The sequence below is a fragment of the Staurois parvus genome, unplaced genomic scaffold (genome assembly GCF_062004578.1).
Source record: "Staurois parvus isolate SC_StPar_1 unplaced genomic scaffold, SC_StPar_1.0 ptg000211l, whole genome shotgun sequence".
In the NCBI taxonomy this organism is placed as follows: Eukaryota; Metazoa; Chordata; class Amphibia; order Anura; family Ranidae; genus Staurois; species Staurois parvus.
The window spans coordinates 892,620-914,039 of record NW_028318007.1 but is presented as its reverse complement, the minus strand read 5'-3'; the positions used below and the strand labels follow the sequence as shown (position 1 = coordinate 914,039).

General features: G+C 46.1%; 1 protein-coding gene across 5 annotated transcripts in view; it reads left to right on the top strand.

The window, feature by feature from the left end:
* Positions 1-21,420, top strand: part of NDRG4 (NDRG family member 4) — a 53,742-nt gene that overhangs the window by 10,133 nt on the left and 22,189 nt on the right. For 3 of the 5 annotated variants that reach the window (XM_089678906.1, XM_089678905.1, XM_089678908.1), the window contains exons 2-3: positions 11,611-11,702; positions 19,364-19,411. In XM_089678906.1, coding sequence (XP_089535032.1) covers positions 11,611-11,702; positions 19,364-19,411 — 140 coding nt within the window. Of the gene's footprint in view, positions 1-9,398; positions 9,457-11,610; positions 11,703-19,363; positions 19,412-21,420 lie in introns of those variants that run through there. The other 2 variants (XM_089678907.1, XM_089678904.1) reach the window with 1 other exon arrangement.

Here is a 21,420-nt window from a genome sequence, read left to right as displayed (position 1 = left end):
TTAGGTGTAAGCCGGGGGTAGGTAATCTTAACCATTTGCCCTCCGGAAGATTCACCCCCCCCCCCCCACTTCCTGACCAGGCCATTTTTCACTATTTGGCTCTAGTTCAACTAGCAATTGTGCGGTCATGCAGTGCTGTACCCAAATTAAATTTATGTCCTTTTTTCACATAAACAGAGGTTTCTTTTTCTTTAGGCTAGTGTTGCTCAAACGTTTTTCAATCAAGACACCCTTTAAAATTCTGGACAGTCCCAGGGCACCCTTTAAAATTATGGACTGTCTTGAGGTACCCCATTCTAAAATGTGAAAAACTATTCTAATAGTTTTATATAACACAGCAACATACACACATGTAGGACACCCAACGTTAGAGGTGATTTATTCTTCCAAAGCAAATACATTTTTGCACACTGGTACTGACTAGTATTCCATTGTTTCTCTTCTCCCTCAGTTTTTCTCCATCATTGAGCTAATGTGACCCCAGCACTGATGGACAGGGGCAGGGGAGGGTCAAACTAGGTGCAGGCAGCTGATATCCTCCTTATCAATTGATGATGTCATTGGTTGTCAGGATGCCGGCGGCTAGAAGGTCGTAATGGTGCACAATGAAAACCTGTGGCTTTGTGTAACTAAAAGGCAGGCTTGTTCCACCCACTGGCTTGTATACAAGTTTTGGGAAATGTTTAGACATTTTGCCAAGGCACCCCTGAAGAAACCTCAAGGCACCCCAGGGTTCCTGGGCACCCTGGTTGAGAGGCTGCTTTAGGCCAAAATGTATTCTGCTACATGTCTTTGGTAAAAAAATCTGAATTTGGGTGGGTGGCCTTATATTGTTGTGCGTATAAATTGCTTTGTCCCACAGTAATTTGATACAAATCTTCTGTAAAAAAATAGCGAAGGGGCTAAACGCTAGTGCTGGCAGCAAACAGGGCTGATCCTGCTAACAATGCGTTTTTGGGGACACTATACTAAAGGGGCACTAGTATAGTTCTGTTCATGATCAATGTATTGATCCATGCAAACACTATACTAGTAATGGTGGTGATCAGCAACCTATAGTGTGAGTGTGATAGTTTGCAGGCAGTTTAACGCTAGCTGACCCTGGCTGGGAGGGGCACTTACAGACCCCGACTCTGTCTGATGTCACTAGTGGCAGTAATACAGTGATCAGTGAAAAATTCTATATGCTGACACTGTACTAATGGCACTGGCTGTGTGGCGGGGTGATCAAATGATTAGAAGGGATGATCAAAGGGTTAAATGTGCAAATCTAACGTGTATGTAAAATGTAGTGCTTTTACTCAGTGTGGTGTTCTCTCTTCTCACCCTGGCCGGGCATAGGGGGCAGCAGGGGTCGCACGCATGCGCACACTTAGGAATAAAAAGCAACGTAAGGGTATGTCGCATTTCCCAGAGCCATTGCTTATCTGCACATTGTGGGCGGTTGGCAAGTAGTTAAATAAAAAATTAACCCTTAAAAATTTTTAAAAAATGTTTCTCAATATTCTTTTTTTAACATTCTTTTTTTTTTTTTAATGCTTTCATTAAAGTAGTGCAATGATACCATAGTAACATTGTACTACTCTGGGGGGGTGATCAGGGATAAGAATAAAGAATAGTGCTCATCAATGCAGTGCTTGCTTTGAACTGTCATGAATGGGTTAAGTTCATGACAGTTCAAAATACAGTGATCTGTGATTGGCTCCAGCAGGTCGCATGGTACAGGGTGCTGTGATTGGCCCATGCACCATGCGAGAGCTGTGGGCCAATCACAGCTCACCAGGAACAGAAGCAAAGCTGTTTTGAATCAGATTGATTCATAACAGCTTTGCTAGCATTGTGATAGTGTGGTTGCATATCACTTGTGACCAACGTCTGCAGGAGACTGCATGGCACCAGCGATCTGCTTTCTAGGCTCCTAAAACAAAAAACAGTGAATGCTAATTTTTTTTACCTGCAAAAATATGTGCATTTATTATTTTTTGTTAAAAGGTAAACTTATCCTTTAATATAGCTGAAAAAATTTGGATGATTTTTTTTTTTACTCTCCGTAGCAATGTGTCTCCCGTATTCTATTTTAGCTGCCCTGATCACACTTTTACATTTCTTATTTCATTCTTTTTAATTTTAAAATGCAGATGTGATGACCTTATATTTTTTAAAGGGGTATTTTTTTTTCTTACTTTAGGCACTCTTTTTCCAATTTTGTTCCTTTATCTTTGCTGCTTATTGGAATGCACTAATGAATGCCATTGTTTGTATGTCCCATACAAAGCACTCCCACTTTTCTTCAGTGTTCCTAATTGCAAGATTTTGATCCCATTTACCATACGATAGTATGAAGCAAAGCTTAGAAAAGTTCTTTTGAAATGTAATGTTCTTGTCCTACCCTCGTGTCTCCCTTTCCTATTGTCTATGGGAAACGTAATTACTGTGTGATCACTGTTACCTAAATTATCCCTTATTTCCACATCCACAATCAGCTCTGCGTTGCATATAATTAGTAGGTCCAGCCGAGCATTATTTCTAGTTGACTTCTGCACCATTTGACTCATGAACATGTCCTGTAACACTTTCCAGAAATGATGAGCCTTGGCTGAGTGAAAAGTTTTTCTGCCTAATTGATTTTAGGATAGTTGAGGTCCACCATGATTCAATAGAGATCAGTTTAGCACCTCATTTAAGATATGCACCAGACATAACATTTTTGTGTTCCTTGAGTTATGTTGTTATTTTAAATTTCTCTACTGCTGTCTGTATTATTGGGATTTGTATTGCAAGCTGTCTTCCCAATTATAAGTAAACATTAGCACAGGGACGTGCCATATTTAATGGGGGGTGTTGACAGGTGTAGTCCCCTTTAGTTGTTGCCCCTCCTTTGGTGGTGTAGTGGGTGGAATTGTGTCCTTTTATACCAGCTGTGGGTGGAGCCTGGTGGAGTTCGGGGTATGGGAACAGGGCAACCCTGACCAACAACAATATAGGTCTGTGTCCTGTGGAGAGAATGAGAGGGCCCTTAGCAGGCCTGAACCACCAAGAAGAGAAGACCTTGCTTTGGAGCTCTGTGGCTGGGTTCAGGAAGGCCTTGGGGCCTAAAATGAGAAACATCTTATGTGTGGAACACCGTGTGCCAGGCTTGGTCTCTGTGTGAGATTTCTATACACTGTGCCAGACTTTATCTGGGCTCTATATACACCATACCAGGCTTGAGTCTCAGCCTTGGCTCTGCTTACTATACTCTATGTGCCAGGTTTGGTCTCTATCTGGGTTCCCAGTATGCCAAACTTGGTCTCTATCTGGGCTCTATTTACACCATGCCAGGCTTGGGCATCGGCCTTGGCTCTGTATACTATACGTGCCAGGTTTGGTCTCTATCTGGGTTGCCGGTATGACAAACTTGGTCTCTCTCTGGGACCTGTAGACACTGTGTTAGGATTGTCCTCTGTCTTGACTCTGTATACTATATACTATACTGTATACTGGAAGTTGCCGGATGTGAGAATGGTTTCATGTAGCCAAAGGTCTCTGGTGTATGGTGCATTGTGTTGCATTGGGTGTTGAGGCGTTTTTGCACTGAAGCCTGTGGGAGGCGTTTTTGCACTGAAGCCTGTGGGATGCGTTTTTGCACTGAAGCCTGTGGGAAGCGTTTTTGCATTGCAGTCTATGGGGCGCGCCTTCGCATTGAAGTCTGCGGGGCGCGCCTTCGCATTGAAGTCTGCGGGGCGCGCCTTCGCATTGAAGTCTGCGGGGCGCGCCTTCGCATTGAAGTCTGCGGGGCGCGCCTTCGCATTGAAGTCTGCGGGGCGCGCCTTCGCATTGAAGTCTGCGGGGCGCGCCTTCGCATTGAAGTCTGCGGGGCGCGCCTTCGCATTGAAGCCTACGGGAGGCAGTATGTGAACCCAGGACGCAATTTCTAGGCGCCATGGCAACCTGGCACCTGGGATTTGTCAAGCCCTGTTCTAAAGACATTAAAAAGCACTTCATGGAATGAAGTGATGAAAGTGCAAGTGGCTTTTCCATCCAGAGTTTTTATTCCAAAATTACTTTCTGCTGCTTCTGGATCTTCACCAGCAGCATCTTCAAGTAAGGGAGTGTTGCAAACCACAGCCTCACAAAAGTACACAATATCTTAATTAATAGATAAATTGACACCAAAAAACAGGAGCAAATTGATCCAGCTCTTGTAAGAGCAAAATATTCTTTTGGATCAGCATTGTCCATAGCTGACAATGCATATTGGCAGGAAGCTTTTAAATTCTTACAAGGGAAAGGGGGGTGGTTACCTGTTGTCACGTATAGTTGAAATGTTCTTAACAGATACAGTCTTCGTTATTATAAATAACTCTTCGTTAAATATGGTGCAGTGAGCAGATACTGATGAGGTGATGGAACAGTGATTGCTAGGTGTGAATATGGTGTCAGAACTATAGTTCTGTTAGGATAGTCAGTGTGATGGTGCAGGTTTAATTGGGTGTTGAGATGATGTTGAATTTAGGAGGTTGGGTGTCACAGGGCAGAGGTGTCCAGGTGTGGTGAAGCAAGGCCAGTGCTGTGCGGCAGACATGGCTGGATTTGTCATTTAGGTGTGGGGCAGGAGCATCAAAGGAAAGAGGATCAACAGTGTAGTGCAGAGGTTGTTGGTTGTGAGGATAATGTTAGCTGAGGGAGGATTGGTTGTGGAAGGTAGACATGTTTGAGTGTATGGATGGTGTCAAGTGAAGGAGGTCCATGGTATAGGACAGAGGGCTGATGTGAGGATGATTTCTGGAGAAGGTTCAGTAGTGCAGGGAAGGGGTGATAATTGGTGAGAATGATTTGAGGTTGTATAAGGTCATTGGTATAGAAGCAGGGAGGCCAGGTTTGAAGATGGTATCCTGTGGAGAAGGGCTGTTGGTTGAGGACAGAAGCAGCTGGGTATAGGGCAAGTGTGGACTGTGGTGAAGATGCTGTCAGATGACGGAACAATTATGGTGGTGCGGGAGATTAATGTTAGGAGAAGAATGGTTAGTAGGCAGATGGTTGTAAGGCTAGTTTTAGTTAAAGCAATGTCATTGGTTTAAAGCAGAGGTAACAAGGTGTGGGGTTAGGGGTCCAATGGAGGAGGATTGGTGTCGTAGGCAGAGGAGGTTCAATGTGATGATTGCGTAAGCTGAAGGAAAGACACTGGAGTATGGCCGATATCTTAGAGATCAAAGTGAGTTGCATGGATTGGCGGGATGCTGAATATTATTTCAGTAACACAGGTAGTCATTTAGTAATAAAAATCTTTAAATTCTCATAATTGTGTCCAATTATGACTTAAGGGTCCAAAAGTGTGAGTAATGGTTCCAGTTGTTGTCCTTTGCATAGGCACCACATCTCTGTACTTTATACCTCACAGAACCAAAACTGGCGTAAAAAGTCCCAAATATTAATAACCCTTCCCATGTTTTACCATATATCTAGCATGTTTGATGTCCAATAAGTTCTCTCTGGGCCACTGGGATTTTACAGAAAGTTTCTTTTATTTTGCTACGTAGGATGGGAGTTATGAGTCATTTCAGATTTTTGGTAAACTGAAACAAACACATCTCTCTTAGATGCCAATTGAGATACAGACTAAGAGGCTATACTGTCCAGTGAGAAACTGGGCTACTTGGAATGTAGCTGCATAAACTGTTGTCTAAATGATCTCTCTCTGGGATGATATATGGATTAAACATTTGGCATTTCCTTGTATGTTAACCTCTTTCTGACCATATAGTGCATATGTGTGGCTGCAGGAACAGTGGGACTTATCACGCAAATGACGCACTTATATGTCCATTCTGGCCGAGGTTTGTCTTCCTGATTAAATGACCACTGTGACAACCAATCAATGTGATTGGAAAATACGCCCCACCTCCTGGCATTGAGACCCAGTTAAAAGGCCACTGGGAAGGGGTTAAAAAGCTTTGCTAAATTTGCTATGGACACTGTAAGGTTACAATGTGTTGTATATTCTGAATTAACATTTGGGTGAATTATGACTGTGATAGTAAAAATATGTTTGACCGTAAGTGAAAATATGATCCAAACCTACTACTGTGTCGTGACAGTCATTGGTTGGTTTAGTATGACAATGATATCAGCTGTCAGTAAGGTTTGGTGCTGCATGGTGGAGGTGGCCAGGTGTGAAAATGGTGTAAGGTGGTAAAGATCAGTATAGATGGAGGTGTAGCTAAGAGAGGCTAGGTGTGAAGATGGTATAAGGTGGTAGAAGATCAGTAGATGGAGGTGTAGCTAAGAGAGGCTAGGTGTGAAGATGGTATAAGGTGGTAGAAGATCAGTAGATGGAGGTGTAGCTAAGAGAGGCTAGGTGTGAAGATGGTATAAGGTGGTAGAAGATCAGTAGATGGAGGTATAGCTAAAAGAGGCTAGGTGTGAAGATGGTATAAGGTGGTAGAAGATCAGTAGATGGAGGTGTAGCTAAGAGAGGCTAGGTGTGAAGATGGTATAAGGTGGTAGAAGATCAGTAGATGGAGGTATAGCTAAAAGAGGCTAGGTGTGAAGATGGTATAAGGTGGTAGAAGATCAGTAGATGGAGGTGTAGCTAAGAGAGGCTAGGTGTGAAGATGGTATAAGGTGGTAGAAGATCAGTAGATGGAGGTGTAGCTAAGAGAGGCTAGGTGTGAAGATGGTATAAGGTGGTAGAAGATCAGTAGATGGAGGTGTAGCTAAGAGAGGCTAGGTGTGAAGATGAAGTTCCATGAGGAGGTGTTGGTTGTGCAGGGCAGAAAAGTAAACATAGTAGGGTATGAGGATAATGTCAAGTAGAGGAGGGTCCCATGAAGATGGGCTGCTGGTTGAGGACAGAAGTAGCTGGATGTTATTATCGTATCAGGTGGAAGAGTCTCATTGGTATAGGATGGGTCTGGGTGTGAGGGTGGTGTTAGGCAGAGGAGGTTTGTGTTGCAGAGCAGAGGTATCCAGGTGTGAAGACTGTGCCATGTTATGGCTGATTGAGAAGGATCAATGATATAGGACAGATAGGATTGGATGGAAAGATGGTGTCATGTGGTGGTGGTCAGTGTAGAGGTATGGTTGGAGAAGAGGAATAGAGAAGAAGATACTATATATGAATATAGAGTCGGGTTGGTGAGGGTGGCATTTCAAGGTAGATGTGGGGTCTGACGATTAGGTCAGATGGAGAATGGAAAAATGTTATAGGGCAGAGGTGGCTTGGTGTGACAGTGCTGTCATCTGTCAGGAAGGTAGGTGCTTCAGGGTGGAGGTAGCAAAATGATTGTGTCAAGTGGGAAGAGATAGTGGTGAAGAACAGAAGTGGTAGATTGTATGGATGATATGATGTAGTAGAAGATTGGTGGTGTAGAGAATAGGGGGTTTGTGTGAAGATGGTGTCCTGGGGAGAATAGTTGGAGGTACAGAGCAGAAAAGGATAGGTGTGAGGATGGTGTTAGGATCAGAGGAGATGTTGATGTAGGCTAGAGGTCATGGGTGTAAGAACAGCATCAGGTGGAGAAGAGTTGGTGATTCAGGGCAGAACTGGTGGGATGTGATTGTGGCAATATGAGACTGTGTACCATGGTGTAGGGCAGAGGTGGCCAGTTTAGGAGAGGAGAATTAGTGGTATAGGTTTAGGTTGTTTTGATGTGAAACTAGTCAGGTGGAGGAGGGTCAGTGGTATAGAGCAATGGTGGGTAAGAAGATGGTGTCATAGGGTAGGTGGTTAAGGGCCGAAGTGGATGTGAGGCGGTGTCAGGTGAAGGATAGTCAGTGGTGTATGGCAGAGGTGGGTGTGAGGATGGTGCCAGCTAGAGGAGGGTCTTGGTGTAGGACAAATGTGGGTGTGAAGTTGGAGTCAGTGATGCAGAGCAAGGATTATGTCAGGTGGAGAAGGGTGATAATGTAGGGCAGATTTGGGTGTGAGGATGGTGTCAGGTGAAGGAGGATCGGTGATGTAGGGCAGAGGTGGATAAGAGGATGATGTCAGTTGGAGGAGGGTTGGTGGTGTAGGTCAGAGGTGGATTTGAAGACAGCATCAGGTGGAGGTTGGTGTGAGGATGGTGCAAAGTAGAGGAGGGTCAGTGATGTAGGGTATAATTGGGTGTGAGGATGGTATCAGGTGGGGGGGGGGTCGGTGGTGTAAGGTAGAGTTGGATGTGAAGACAGTGTAAGACGGAGGAGGGTCAATGGTGTAGGGCAGAGGTGGGAGAGAGGATGGTGTCAGGTGGAGGAGGGTTGGTAGTGTAGGGCAGAAGTACATATGAGGGCGTTGTCAGGTGAAGGAGGGTTGGTTGTATAGGGCAGAGGTGGATGTGAGGACAGTAATACATGAAGGAGGTTCAGTGGTGTAGGACAGAGGTGGGTTTGAGGACTGTGTCAGGTGGAGGAGGGTCATGGTGTAGGACATAGGTAGGTGTTATGATGGTGTCAGTTGGAGGAGAGTCGGTGGTGTAGAGCAGAGTTGGGTGTGAAGATGGTATCAGGTGAAGGAGGGTCGTGGTACAGAGCAGAGGTGGGTGGGAGGATTGTATCAGGTGGAGGAGAGTCAGTGGTGTAAGACAGAGTTTGATGTGAGGACAGTGTCAGGTGGAGGTGGGTCGGTGGTGTAGGGCAGAGGTGGGTGAGGGAATGGTGTCAGGTGAAGGAGGGTCAGTTGTGTAGAGCAGTGGTGGGTGTGAGGATGGTGTCAGGTGGAAAAGGATCAATGGTGTAGAGCAGAGGTGGGTGTGAGGATGGTGTTAGGTGGAGGAAGGTTGGTGGTGTAGGGCAGAGGTGGGTGAGAGGATGGTGTCAGGTGGAGGAAGGTTGGTGGTGTAAGGTAGAGTTGTATGTGAGGATGGTGTCAGGTGGAGGAAGGTTGGTGGTGTAAGGTAGAGTTGTATGTGAGGATGGTGTCAGGTGGAGGAAGGTTGGTGGTGTAAGGTAGAGTTGTATGTGAGGACAGTGTCAGATGGAGGAGGGTTGGTGGTGATAGGATGGTGCCAGGTGCAGGTGGGTCAGTGGTGTAGGGAAAAGGTGGTGATAGGATGGTGCCAGGTGCAGGTGGGTCGGTGGTGTAGGGCAAAGGTGGTGATAGGCTGGTGTCAGCTGCAGGTAAGTCGGTGGTGTAGAGCAGGGGTGGGTGAGGAGATGGTGTCAAATGGAGGAGGGTTGTGGTATAGAGAAGAGGTGGATGTGATGATGGTGTCAGATGGAGCAGGGTCAGAGGTGGGTGAGAGGATGGTGTCAGGTGGAGAAGGGTCGGTGGTATAGGGCAGAGATGGGTGTGAGGATGGTGTCAGGTGGAGGAGGGTCGTGGTGTAGGGCACAGGTGGGTGTGAGGTTTTTGCCCAGAAGGGGGAGGGTGAATCTGGCAGTGAGAGGGATGGGTGTAGTCTGTTGGCAGAGAGCGAGGATTGAGTCAGGGCTCTGCATGCAGATGCTACAAGATGTTTTCCTCCCTGATGTCTCTGTGGCATGGGGAGGAGAGAGGTGAGTGTCCATCCGGAGCACAGCACCCGTCAGTCGCAGCTGCTGCAGCATGAGATAGGATTACTGCAGCTGCTGGAAGTTCAGAGATGGGAACTTTCACACTCCATGGAGAATGGATGGCTGGAAATGTAGCATTGAGGGCAGCTAGGGGATCATTTAGAGGTTGTAGAAGTGGGATGGAAGATTGGAATGGGGAGGCTGGGGTAAATAGTGGGGGGAGATGTCAAACTGAGGGTATCTTCATGGAAGGCAAACCAGAAAAGTGGAGGATGGGTGGGGGAGACGGAGGTGCTGGAGGTGTCAGTGATATGCTATGTATAGCTGTAGGAGGTGGAGGGTGCTGAATAATTGGAGGTTGTTGGGAAGAGGGCTTTACTGGGACTTACTATGAAGATAAATGGATGTAAAGGGATAAATAGAGGAGGGGATGATAGGGTGGGGGATATAGAAAGATATATTGGGAAGGATGTCTATATGGGGGAGGGGGTTATATAAAGGAAGTGGATGAGGTGTATATTGGGCAGAGAGTGAGGGGGTATATATAGAAGAGGGTTGGCTAAAGATTAAATTGAAGAATTATAGTTATAATTTGTGGATGAGGGGTATACAGAGAAGGGGGTGCGAGGAATATATTGAGAGGGTATATACAGGAGGTGAATGAAGTGTATATTGGGGAGAGGGGTATATAGAGGAGATGCAAAGTATATAGAAGGAGGGAAGAGAGGTCTATGTAGGGATGAAAGATAAATGGGATGATGAAGGGTATATAGGAGGGGGGGAGAGAGTAAGGAGTATATTGGGGAATGAGGGGTTTATAGAGGAAGGGTGAGGGATATATTGAGGGGTACATAAAGGAGGTGGATGAGACAATTGGGAAGAGGATGAGGGGTATATAAAGAAGGTGTGGTGTATAGAGGGGGGCTGAGAGCTATATAGAGGTTTGTATATAGAGGGGGCTGAGGGTATATAGAGATGATGGGTATATACAGAGGGGCTGAGGGGTATATAGAGGGGAGATGAGGGCTATTTAGAGATGAAGGGTATATACAGATAAGAGATATATAGAGGGTTATAGTAAGGTTTCTCAGGAGAAGATTTAGCAGCTGGAAGTTCACAATTTCCAATCAGAAACTACGTAACTGATCGCACCTCACTGTGACACCAGGGTGAGTCAGCAAAGATCGGAGACCAACTGTCTCTATCTGAGACCCCTCATCAATACCCTGACCGTCTATACTGAGACCCCTCATCAATACCCTGACCGTCTATACTGAGACCCCTCATCAATACCCTGACCGTCTATACTGAGACCCCTCATCAATACCCTGATCGTCTATACTGAGACCCCTCATCAATACCCTGACCGTCTATACTGAGACCCCTCATCAATACCCTGACCGTCTATACTGAGACCCCCCATCAATACCCTGACCGTCTATACTGAGACCCCTCATCAATACCCTGATCGTCTATACTGAGACCCCTCATCAATACCCTGACCGTCTATACTGAGACCCCTCATCAATACCCTGACCGTCTATACTGAGACCCCTCATCAATACCCTGATCGTCTATACTGAGACCCCTCATCAATACCCTGACCGTCTATACTGAGACCCCTCATCAATACCCTGACCGTCTATACTGAGACCCCTCATCAATACCCTGACCGTCTATACTGAGACCCCTCATCAATACCCTCACCGCCTATACTGAGACATTTCATCAATACCCTGACCGTCTATACTGAGACCCCCCATCAATACCCTGACCGTCTATACTGATACCCCTCATCAATACCCTGACCGTCTATACTGAGACCCCTCATCAATACCCTGACCGTCTATACTGAGACCCCCCATCAATACCCTGACTGTCTATACTGAGACCCCTCATCAATACCCCGAATGTCTACAATGAAACTCCTCAATACCCCGACTGTCTAGATCAACGCCCATCATCGACACCTAGATTTTCCATAACGAGGCCCCTCATCAATACCCCAGTTGTCAATACCGAGACCCCTCATCAATATCCTGATTTTCTATACCAAGACGCCATTTCAATATCCCCATATTGTCTGCAGGTTGAGTAATGGGGCAGATATTGTCTGCAAGTTGCTGTCCTGGTGAATTGTCCTGTGTTATTTTGTAGGTTTGCTGCTGCCGGAGCTCAGTATTACGGGAATGAGTGAGCTGCGCTTCCCTGAAGAGAAACCCCTACTGAGAGGGCAAGACACTGAGATGGTGAGTGTCACCGAGACTGTGCACGTGCAGCATCACTGACGCCCACCAGCACCTATCCTCTGTCTGAACTCCCCCATTTACCTACACCCACCCACACCTATCCTCTCCCTGATCCCCCACTTATCTACTCCCACCCACACCTATCCTCTCTCTGAACCCCCCCAATTACCTACTCCCACCCACACCTATCTTCTCTCTGAACCCCCCCCCCATTTACCTACACCCACCCACACCTATCCTCTCCCTAATCCCCCACTTACCTACGCCTTCTTACACCTATCCTCTCTCTGACCCCCCCCCATTTACCTACACCCACCCACACCTATCCTCTCCCTGATCCCCCACTTACCTACGCCCACCCACACCTATCCTCTCTCTGAACCCTCACTTACCTGTACTCACCTGCACCTTCCCTCTCCCTGCGCCTTCACTTACCTACACCCACCTGTACCTCTCCTCTCCCTGAGCCCTCACTTACCTACACCTTCCCACTTCTGTTCTCTCCCTTCATCCTCACTTGCCTACACCCACCTGCAGATCTTCCTTCCCTGCACCCTTACTTTCACTCAACTGCAGATCTAACTGCCCTTGACCCTCACTTACCTACACCTATCTGCAGTTTTTTTTTCCCTGTACCCCACTTACTTACCCCTGCCTACAGATCTACCTTCCGTGGACCTTCATTTACCTACACTTGCCTTCAGATCTCCCTTCCCTTTACCCTCACCTACCTACACCCACAGATCTCCTTTTCCTTCACCTTCACTTACCTGCACCCATCTGCAGATCTCCCTTTGCTGCATCCCCACTTACCTACATCCACCTGCAGATCTACCTTCCCTTCACCCTCCCGTACCTGTACCTACCTGCAGATCTCCCTTCCCTGCACCTTACCTTACCTACACTGACCTGCAGATCTGTCTTCTCTTCACCCTCTTTTACCTACACCCACCTGCAGATCTACCTTCTTTTCTGTTTGAATATTTTTATTGGATTTTAACATGAGAAATACAAAAGTCTAAGTCAGGCATATGAATCACCCACGCAGGGGCTGAGTGATAGATAACCAGTACAGACTAAACAATACAATTCAGTCAAATACACTGCTCAAAAAAAATTAAAGGAACACTTTTTAATCAGTCTAGCATCCAGTCACTTAAACTCCAGGGATATTTATCTGGTCATTTAAGTTGCAGAGGGGTTGTTAATCAGTTTCAACTGCTTTGGTGTCAGTGAAATTAACAACAAGTGCACCAGATGGGCAACAATGAGACGACCCCCAAAACAGGAATAGTTTTACAGGTAGAGGCCTCTGACATTTTTTTCCCTACTCATCTTTTCTGACTGTTTTTCACTAGTTTTGCATTTGGCTAGGGTCAGTGTCACTACTGGGTAGCATGAGGTCATACCTGGACCCTACAGAGGTTTCACAGGCAGTCCAACTCCCCCAGGATGGCACATCAATACATACCATTGCCAGAAGGTTTGCTGTGTTTCCCAGCACAGTCTCAAGAGAATGGAGGAGATTCCAGGAGACTGGCAGTTACTTTAGGAGAGCTGGACAGGGCCGTAGAAGGTCTTCAATCCATCAGCAGGACAGGTATCTGCTCCTTTGTGCAAGGAGGAGCAAGATGAGCCCTGCCAGAGCCCTAGAAAATGACCTCCAGCAGACCACTGGTGCAAATGTCTCTGACCAATCAGAAACCGACTTCATGAAGGTGGCCTGAGGGCCCGATGTCCTCTACTGGGCCCTGTGCTCACTGCCTGGCACCATAGAGCTGGATTGGCATTTGCCATTGAACACCAGAATTGGCAGGTCCACCACTGGTGCTCTGTGCTTTTCACAGATGGGAGCAGGTTCACCCTGAGCACATGTGACAGATGTGAAAGGGTCTGGAGAAGCTGTGGAGAACGTTCTGCTGCCTGTAACTTGGTTCAGCATGACCGTTTTGGTGGTGGGTCAGTGATGGTCTGGGGAGGCATATCCTTGGGGATGAAATCCTTGGACCCAATGTCAGACCCTACACTGGTGCAGGGGGTCCTGGGTTCCTTCTGGTGTGCAACAATGCCTGGCCTCATGTGGCGAGAGTATGCAGGCAGTTCTTAGAGGAGGAAGGAATTGATACCATTGAATGGCCCCCACGCTTACCTGACATAAATCCAATAGAACACCTCAGGAATATCATGTGTCGGTCCATCCAACTCTGCCAGGTTGCACCTCAGACTTTCCAGGAGCTCAGTGATGCCCTGGTCCAGATCTGGGAGGAAATACCCCAGGACACCATTAGTCGTCTCATTAGGAGCATGCCCCGACATTGTCAGGCATGCATACAAGCACATGGGGGCCATACAAACTACTGAGGACCATTTTGAGTTGCTGTAATGAAATTTCTGCAAAATGGACTCGCCTGCTGCATTATATTTTCACTTTGATTTTCGGGGTGTCTTTGAATTCAGTCCTCCAGTGTATACCAAGTATCAAAAATAGATGAAATCTGGGATGTCGGGACGGAACTAATAAATGGAATATGGAGAGAAGCCAGGTCCCAAAATTCTCTTGCAGGCCTCAAAGGGGAGGCTCTGCACCTGCAGCCAACTTCAAAAAATGGTGGCTGTGTGAGCATAGTCAAGGAAAGCTAGACAGAGGAAAAGAAGGTGTAAAGAAGGAAGTGTAAGAGTGGGAGAGGAAGAAGGAAGGGGGTTAAGGGAGTAACTCGGATGTGGATGCCCCAGAGGGGGCAGCCAGACAAGGTCTAGGCATGATGGGTAAAGTGGTGGGAGCTCATATGAGATCCTAAGGATACTAGACATTTGTTCGTGGATCGTCATACTAGTCAATCTTGTTTTAAACCCCTGAAAGGTCATCCGCTGGGTTTTCCAGGCTTGCGCATTTAGCTGAAATAAAAAGGTACGTGGTCAATTTCTGTTGTGAGGCGTAGAGCCTGGGAATAGGGTAGTGTAAAAGGGCCAATTTTGCATCCTGGACCAAATCTACCTTTATTCAACCTCCCCTACCTACACCTTACTGCAGATCTCACATACCTACACCCACCTTCAGATCTCCCTTCCCTTCACCCTCACTTACCTACACCCACCTTCAGATCTCCCTTCCCTTCACCCTCACTTACCTACACCCACCTTCAGACCTCCCTTCCCTTCACCCTCATTTACCTACACCCACCTGCAGATCTCCCTTCCCTGGACCCTCACATACTTACAGCCACTTTCAGATCCTCCTTCCCTGGACCCTCACATACCTACACCCACCTTCAGATCTTCCTTCCCTGGACCCTCACATACCTACACCCACCTTCAGATCTTCCTTCCCTGGACCCTCACATACCTACACCCACCTTCAGATCTCCCTTCCCTTCACCCTCACTTACCTACCCCGACCTTCAGATCTCCCTTCCCTGGACCCTCACATACCTACACCCACCTTCAGATTTCCATTCCCTTCACCCTCACTTACCTACGGACACCTTCAGATCACCCTTTCCTTCATCCTCAATTACCTACACCCACCTTTGGATCTCCATTCCCTTCATCCTCACTTACCTACACCCACCTTCGGATCTCCATTCCCTTCACCCTCACTTACCTACACCCACCTTCAGACCTCCCTTCCCTTCACCCTCATTTACCTACACCCACCTGCAGATCTCCCTTCCCTAGACCCTCACATACCTACAGCCACTTTCAGATCCTCCTTCCCTGGGCCCTCACATACCTACACCCACCTTCATATCTCCCTTCCCTGGACCCTTACATACCTACACCCACCTTTTAGATCTCCCTTCCCTTCACCCTCACTTACCTACCCTGACCTTCAGATCTCCCTTCCCTGGACCCTCACATACCTACAGCCACCTTCAGATCTCCCTTTCCTTCATCCTCACTTACCTACACCCACCTTCAGATCTCCATTCCCTTCACTCTCACTTACCTACGGACACCTTCAGATCTCCATTCCCTTCATCCTCACTTACCTATACCCACCTTCGGATCTCCATTCCCTTCACTCTCACTTACCTACACCCACCTTCGGATCTCCATTCCCTTCACCCTCACTTACCTACACCCACCTTCGGATCTCCATTCCCTTCACTCTCACTTACCTACACCCACCTTCGGATCTCCATTCCCTTCACCCTCACTTACCTACACCCACCTTCGGATCTCCATTCCCTTCACCCTCACTTACCTACACCCACCTTCGGATCTCCATTCCCTTCACCCTCACTTACCTACACCCACCTTCGGATCTCCATTCCCTTCACCCTCACTTACCTACACCCACCTGCAGATCTTCCTTCCTTTTGCCCAGGCATATCTACACACACTTGCAGACCTATCTTTCTGCAGATCTTTTTGCTTTCACTAACATAATATGACAAACAATACAAGGAATGTCTTATCTTCCTTCCCTCAATTTTATAAAGAAAAGAAAAGTTTCTCCTGGTATATACACTGAGAAGGTGTCATTAGAAATATTGAGTATTGTATCTGATAATGAAGTATTTTCATTAAAAACTGTATTCCTGCACTATATTGTAAAAAAAATAATTTTCAGTATTAATAATGAATGAAGTGTCATGTAGGATTAGGTGTAATATTTTACAAATCTGTGTAAGATTAGGAGTGATACTCTACAGAGTCATGCAGGATTTGGAGTAATACTCTACTAAGTGATGTAGGATTAGGAGTAATGCTGTACAGATGTGTGTAGGATTAGGCATAATACTCTACCAACATGTAGCTTTAGGGTCAGTTCACACTACATGCATTTCAGTTGCTTTTTTTCTGCATCCAAAACGCACATAAAGTAGGTTATATGGTTGTCAATGTTATAGTTCACATGAGTGCTTGCAGTGCAATCCGGTTGCAGAAAAAAAAGTAGAACATGCTGCATTTTTTCTGCACAGAACTGCACTGGAACACACCAAAATGCATACAAAAAACACACTGGAATGAACATGCCCCTATTTAAATTGAAGAAAAAGAGAGGGGGAAAAATGAACTGGAATGCATAAAAAACTTACTGGAATGCGTCAAAACCGTGCATGCAGAAATGCATCTGGAACGCATTTCTATAGTGTGAACCGGCCCTTAGGAGTTGTACTCTACAGAGTCGTGTAGTATTAGGAGCGATACTCTATAGAGCTGTGTAGTATTAGGAGTGATACTCTATAGAGTCGTGTAGTATTAGGAGTGATACTCTATAAGCTGTGTAGTATTAGGAGTGATACTCTATAGAGCTGTGTAGTATTAGGAGTGATACTCTATAGAGTCGTGTAGTATTAGGAGTGATACTCTATAAGCTGTGTAGTATTAGGAGTGATACTCTAGAAGTTGTGTAGTATTAGGAGTGATACTCTATAGAGCTGTGTAGTATTAGGAGTGATACTCTATAGAGTATAGAGTATCACTCCTAATACTACACGACTCTGTAGAGCATCACTCCTAATACTACACGACTCTATAGAGTATCACTCCTAATACTAAACAACTCTATAGAGCATCACGCCTAATACTACACGACTCTATAGAGTATCACTTCTAATACTAAACAACTCTATAGAGCATCACGCCTAATACTACACGACTCTATAGAGTATCACTCCTAATACTACACGACTCTATAGAGTATCACTCCTAATACTACACGACTCTGTAGAGCATCACTCCTAATACTACACGACTCTATGTGATGCTCTACAGAGTTGTTTAGTATTAGGAGTGATACTATATAGAGTTGTGTAGTATTAGGAGTTGTACTCTATAGAGTCGTATAGTATTAGGAGTGATACTCTATAGAGCTGTGTAGTATTAGGAGTGATACTCTATAGAGCTGTGTAGTATTAGGAGTGATACTCTATAGAGTCGTGTAGTATTAGGAGTGATACTCTATAGTGTTGTGTAGTATTAGAAGTGATACTCTATAGAGCTGTGTAGTATTAGGAGTGATGCTCTATAGAGTCGTGTAGTATTAGGAGTGATACTCTATAGAGCTGTGTAGTATTAGGAGTGATACTCTATAGAGCTGTGTAGTATTAGGAGTGATACTCTATAGAGTCGTGTAGTATTAGGAGTGATACTCTATAGTGTTGTGTAGTATTAGAAGTGATACTCTATAGAGCTGTGTAGTATTAGGAGTGATGCTCTATAGAGTCGTGTAGTATTAGGAGTGATACTCTATAGTGTTGTGTAGTATTAGGAGTGATACTCTATAAGCTGTGTAGTATTAGGAGTGATACTCTAGAAGTTGTGTAGTATTAGGAGTGATACTCTATAGAGCTGTGTAATATTAGGAGTGATACTCTATAGAGTATAGAGTATCACTCCTAATACTACACGACTCTGTAGAGCATCACTCCTAATACTACACAGCTCTATGTGATGCTCTACAGAGTTGTTTAGTATTAGGAGTGATACTCTATAGAGCTGTGTAGTATTAGGAGTGATGCTCTACAGAGTCGTGTAGTATTAGGAGTGATACTCTATAGAGCTGTGTAGTATTAGGAGTGATACTCTATAGAGCTGTGTAGTATTAGGAGTGATACTCTATAGAGCTGTGTAGTATTAGGAGTGATACTCTATAGAGCTGTGTAGTATTAGGAGTGATACTCTATAGAGTCGTGTAGTATTAGGAGTGATACTCTATAGAGCTGTGTAGTATTAGGAGTGATACTCTATAGAGTCGTGTAGTATTAGGAGTGATACTCTATAGAGCTGTGTAGTATTAGGAGTGATACTCTATAGAGCTGTGTAGTATTAGGAGTGATGCTCTATAGAGTCGTGTAGTATTAGGAGTGATACTCTATAGTGTTGTGTAGTATTAGGAGTGATACTCAATAGATTCGTGTAGTATTAGGAGTGATACTCTATAGAGCTGTGTAGTATTAGGAGTGATACTCTATAGTGTTGTGTAGTATTAGGAGTGATACTCTAGAAGTTGTGTAGTATTAGGAGTGATACTCTATAGAGCTGTGTAATATTAGGAGTGATACTCTATAGAGTATAGAGTATCACTCCTAATACTACACGACTCTGTAGAGCATCACTCCTAATACTACACAGCTCTATGTGATGCTCTACAGAGTTGTTTAGTATTAGGAGTGATACTCTATAGAGCTGTGTAGTATTAGGAGTGATGCTCTACAGAGTCGTGTAGTATTAGGAGTGATACTCTATAGAGTTGTGTAGTATTAGGAGTGATACTCTATAGAGCTGTGTAGTATTAGGAGTGATACTCTATAGAGCTGTGTAGTATTAGGAGTGATACTCTATAGTGTTGTGTAGTATTAGGAGTGATACTCAATAGATTCGTGTAGTATTAGGAGTGATACTCTATAGATTCGTGTAGTATTAGGAGTGATACTCTATAGAGCTGTGTAGTATTAGGAGTGATACTCTATAGAGCTGTGTAGTATTAGGAGTGATACTCTATAGAGCTGTGTAGTATTAGGAGTGATACTCTGTAGAGTTATCTACAAAGTCATGAAGTTTGATCATCAACATTGCATTGTAAGGAATATTTCTCTACCCAGAAGTTTAGTATTAGGGTAACATTGTGCAAAATATTGCAGTATTAGGAGTGATATTCTGCAGAGACTTTCATTGAGGTAAATAGTAATTAACATATTTTGCTGTGGTTTCAGGAATCCGCTGATACGTTCCTCTCTGCATCCACTGACACTGACTGGAAGGTGAGTTTTCCTCTTTATAAATCATGTCCGGATACCTTCTTGGTTGCCGATTTGTCTTTTGCTGAATGGTGTATAAAGGATCAATGTATACCCCCCCCCCCCATCCCCATATACTCAGTCACTACCAGAGCTTTGTCCGCTGGAACCATGCTGCTCCTATTGTCTCATCCTGTGTAGTATTCTCCTCTCCTGTGTGTGGGGTTCTCCTCTCCTGTGTGTGGAGTTCTCCTCTCCTGTGTGTGGGGTTCTCCTCTCCTGTGTGTGGGGTTCTCCTCTCCTGCGTGTGGGGTTCTCCTCTCCTGCGTGTGGGGTTCTCCTCTCCTGTGTGTGGGGTTCTCCTCTCCTGCGTGTGGGGTTCTCCTCTCCTGCGTGTGGGGTTCTCCTCTCCTGCGTGTGGGGTTCTCCTCTCCTGCGTGTGGGGTTCTCCTCTCCTGCGTGTGGGGTTCACCTCTCCTGTGTAGTATTTTCCTCTCCTGTGTGTGGTATTCTCTCCTGTGTGTGGAGTTCTTTTCTCCTGTGTGTGGAGTTCTCCTCTCCTGTGTGTGGAGTTCTCCTCTCCTGCGTGTGGGGTTCTCCTCTCCTGCGTGTGGGGTTCTCCTCTCCTGCGTGTGGGGTTCTCCTCTCCTGCGTGTGGGGTTCTCCTCTCCTGCGTGTGGGGTTCACCTCTCCTGTGTAGTATTTTCCTCTCCTGTGTGTGGTATTCTCTCCTGTGTGTGGAGTTCTCCTCTCCTGTGTGTGGAGTTCTCCTCTACTGCGTGTGGGGTTCACCTCTCCTGTGTAGTATTTTCCTCTCCTGTGTGTGGTATTCACACACAGGAGAGGAGAACTCCACACACAGGAGAGGAGAACTCCACACACAGGAGAGAAGTTCTCCTCTCCTGTGTGTGGAGTTCTCCTCTCCTGTGTGTGGAGTTCTCCTCTCCTGTGTGTGGAGTTCTCCTCTCCTGTGTGTGGAGTTCTCCTCTCCTGCGTGTGGAGTTCTCCTCTCCTGCGTGTGGAGTTCTCCTCTCCTGCGTGTGGGGTTCTCCTCTCCTGCGTGTGGGGTTCTCCTCTCCGGCGTGTGGGGTTCACCTCTCCTGTGTAGTATTTTCCTCTCCTGTGTGTGGTATTCTCTCCTGTGTGTGGAGTTCTTTTCTCCTGTGTGTGGAGTTCTTTTCTCCTGTGTGTGGAGTTCTCCTCTCCTGCGTGTGGAGTTCTCCTCTCCTGCGTGTGGAGTTCTCCTCTCCTGCGTGTGGGGTTCTCCTCTCCTGCGTGTGGGGTTCTCCTCTCCTGCGTGTGGGGTTCACCTCTCCTGTGTAGTATTTTCCTCTCCTGTGTGTGGTATTCTCTCCTGTGTGTGGAGTTCTCCTCTCCTGTGTGTGGAGTTCTCCTCTCCTGTGTGTGGAGTTCTCCTCTCCTGTGTGTGGAGTTCTCCTCTCCTGTGTGTGGAGTTCTCCTCTCCTGCGTGTGGGGTTCTTCTCTCCTGCGTGTGGAGTTCTCCTCCCCTGCGTGTGGAGTTCTCCTCCCCTGCGTGTGGAGTTCTCCTCCCCTGCGTGTGGAGTTCTCCTCCCCTGCGTGTGGAGTTCTCCTCTCCTGCGTGTGGAGTTCTCCTCTCCTGCGTGTGGGGTTCTCCTCTCCTGCGTGTGGGGTTCTCCTCTCCTGCGTGTGGGGTTCTCCTCTCCTGTGTGTGGGGTTCTCCTCTCCTGTGTGTGGTATTCTCCTCTCCTGTGTGTGGAGTTTTTGGTATTGTGTCAGATTGTCCTGTCCTCTGGTACGTTGTCCTATATTATTTCACATTGTCTCATCCTCTGGTACGTTGTCCCGTCCTGTGTCAGGTTGTCTGCTTCTGTATAATGTTGTCCCATCTTGGGTCAGGTTGTCCTATCCTGTGTTGCATTGTCTCATCATGTCATGTTGTCCCATCCTGCATCACATTGTCCTATAATGTCATACATTGTTCTTTCCTGTGTCAGATTGCCCTGTCCTGTGTCAGGATGTCTGGTTCTGTAAAACATTGTCCTGTCCTGTGT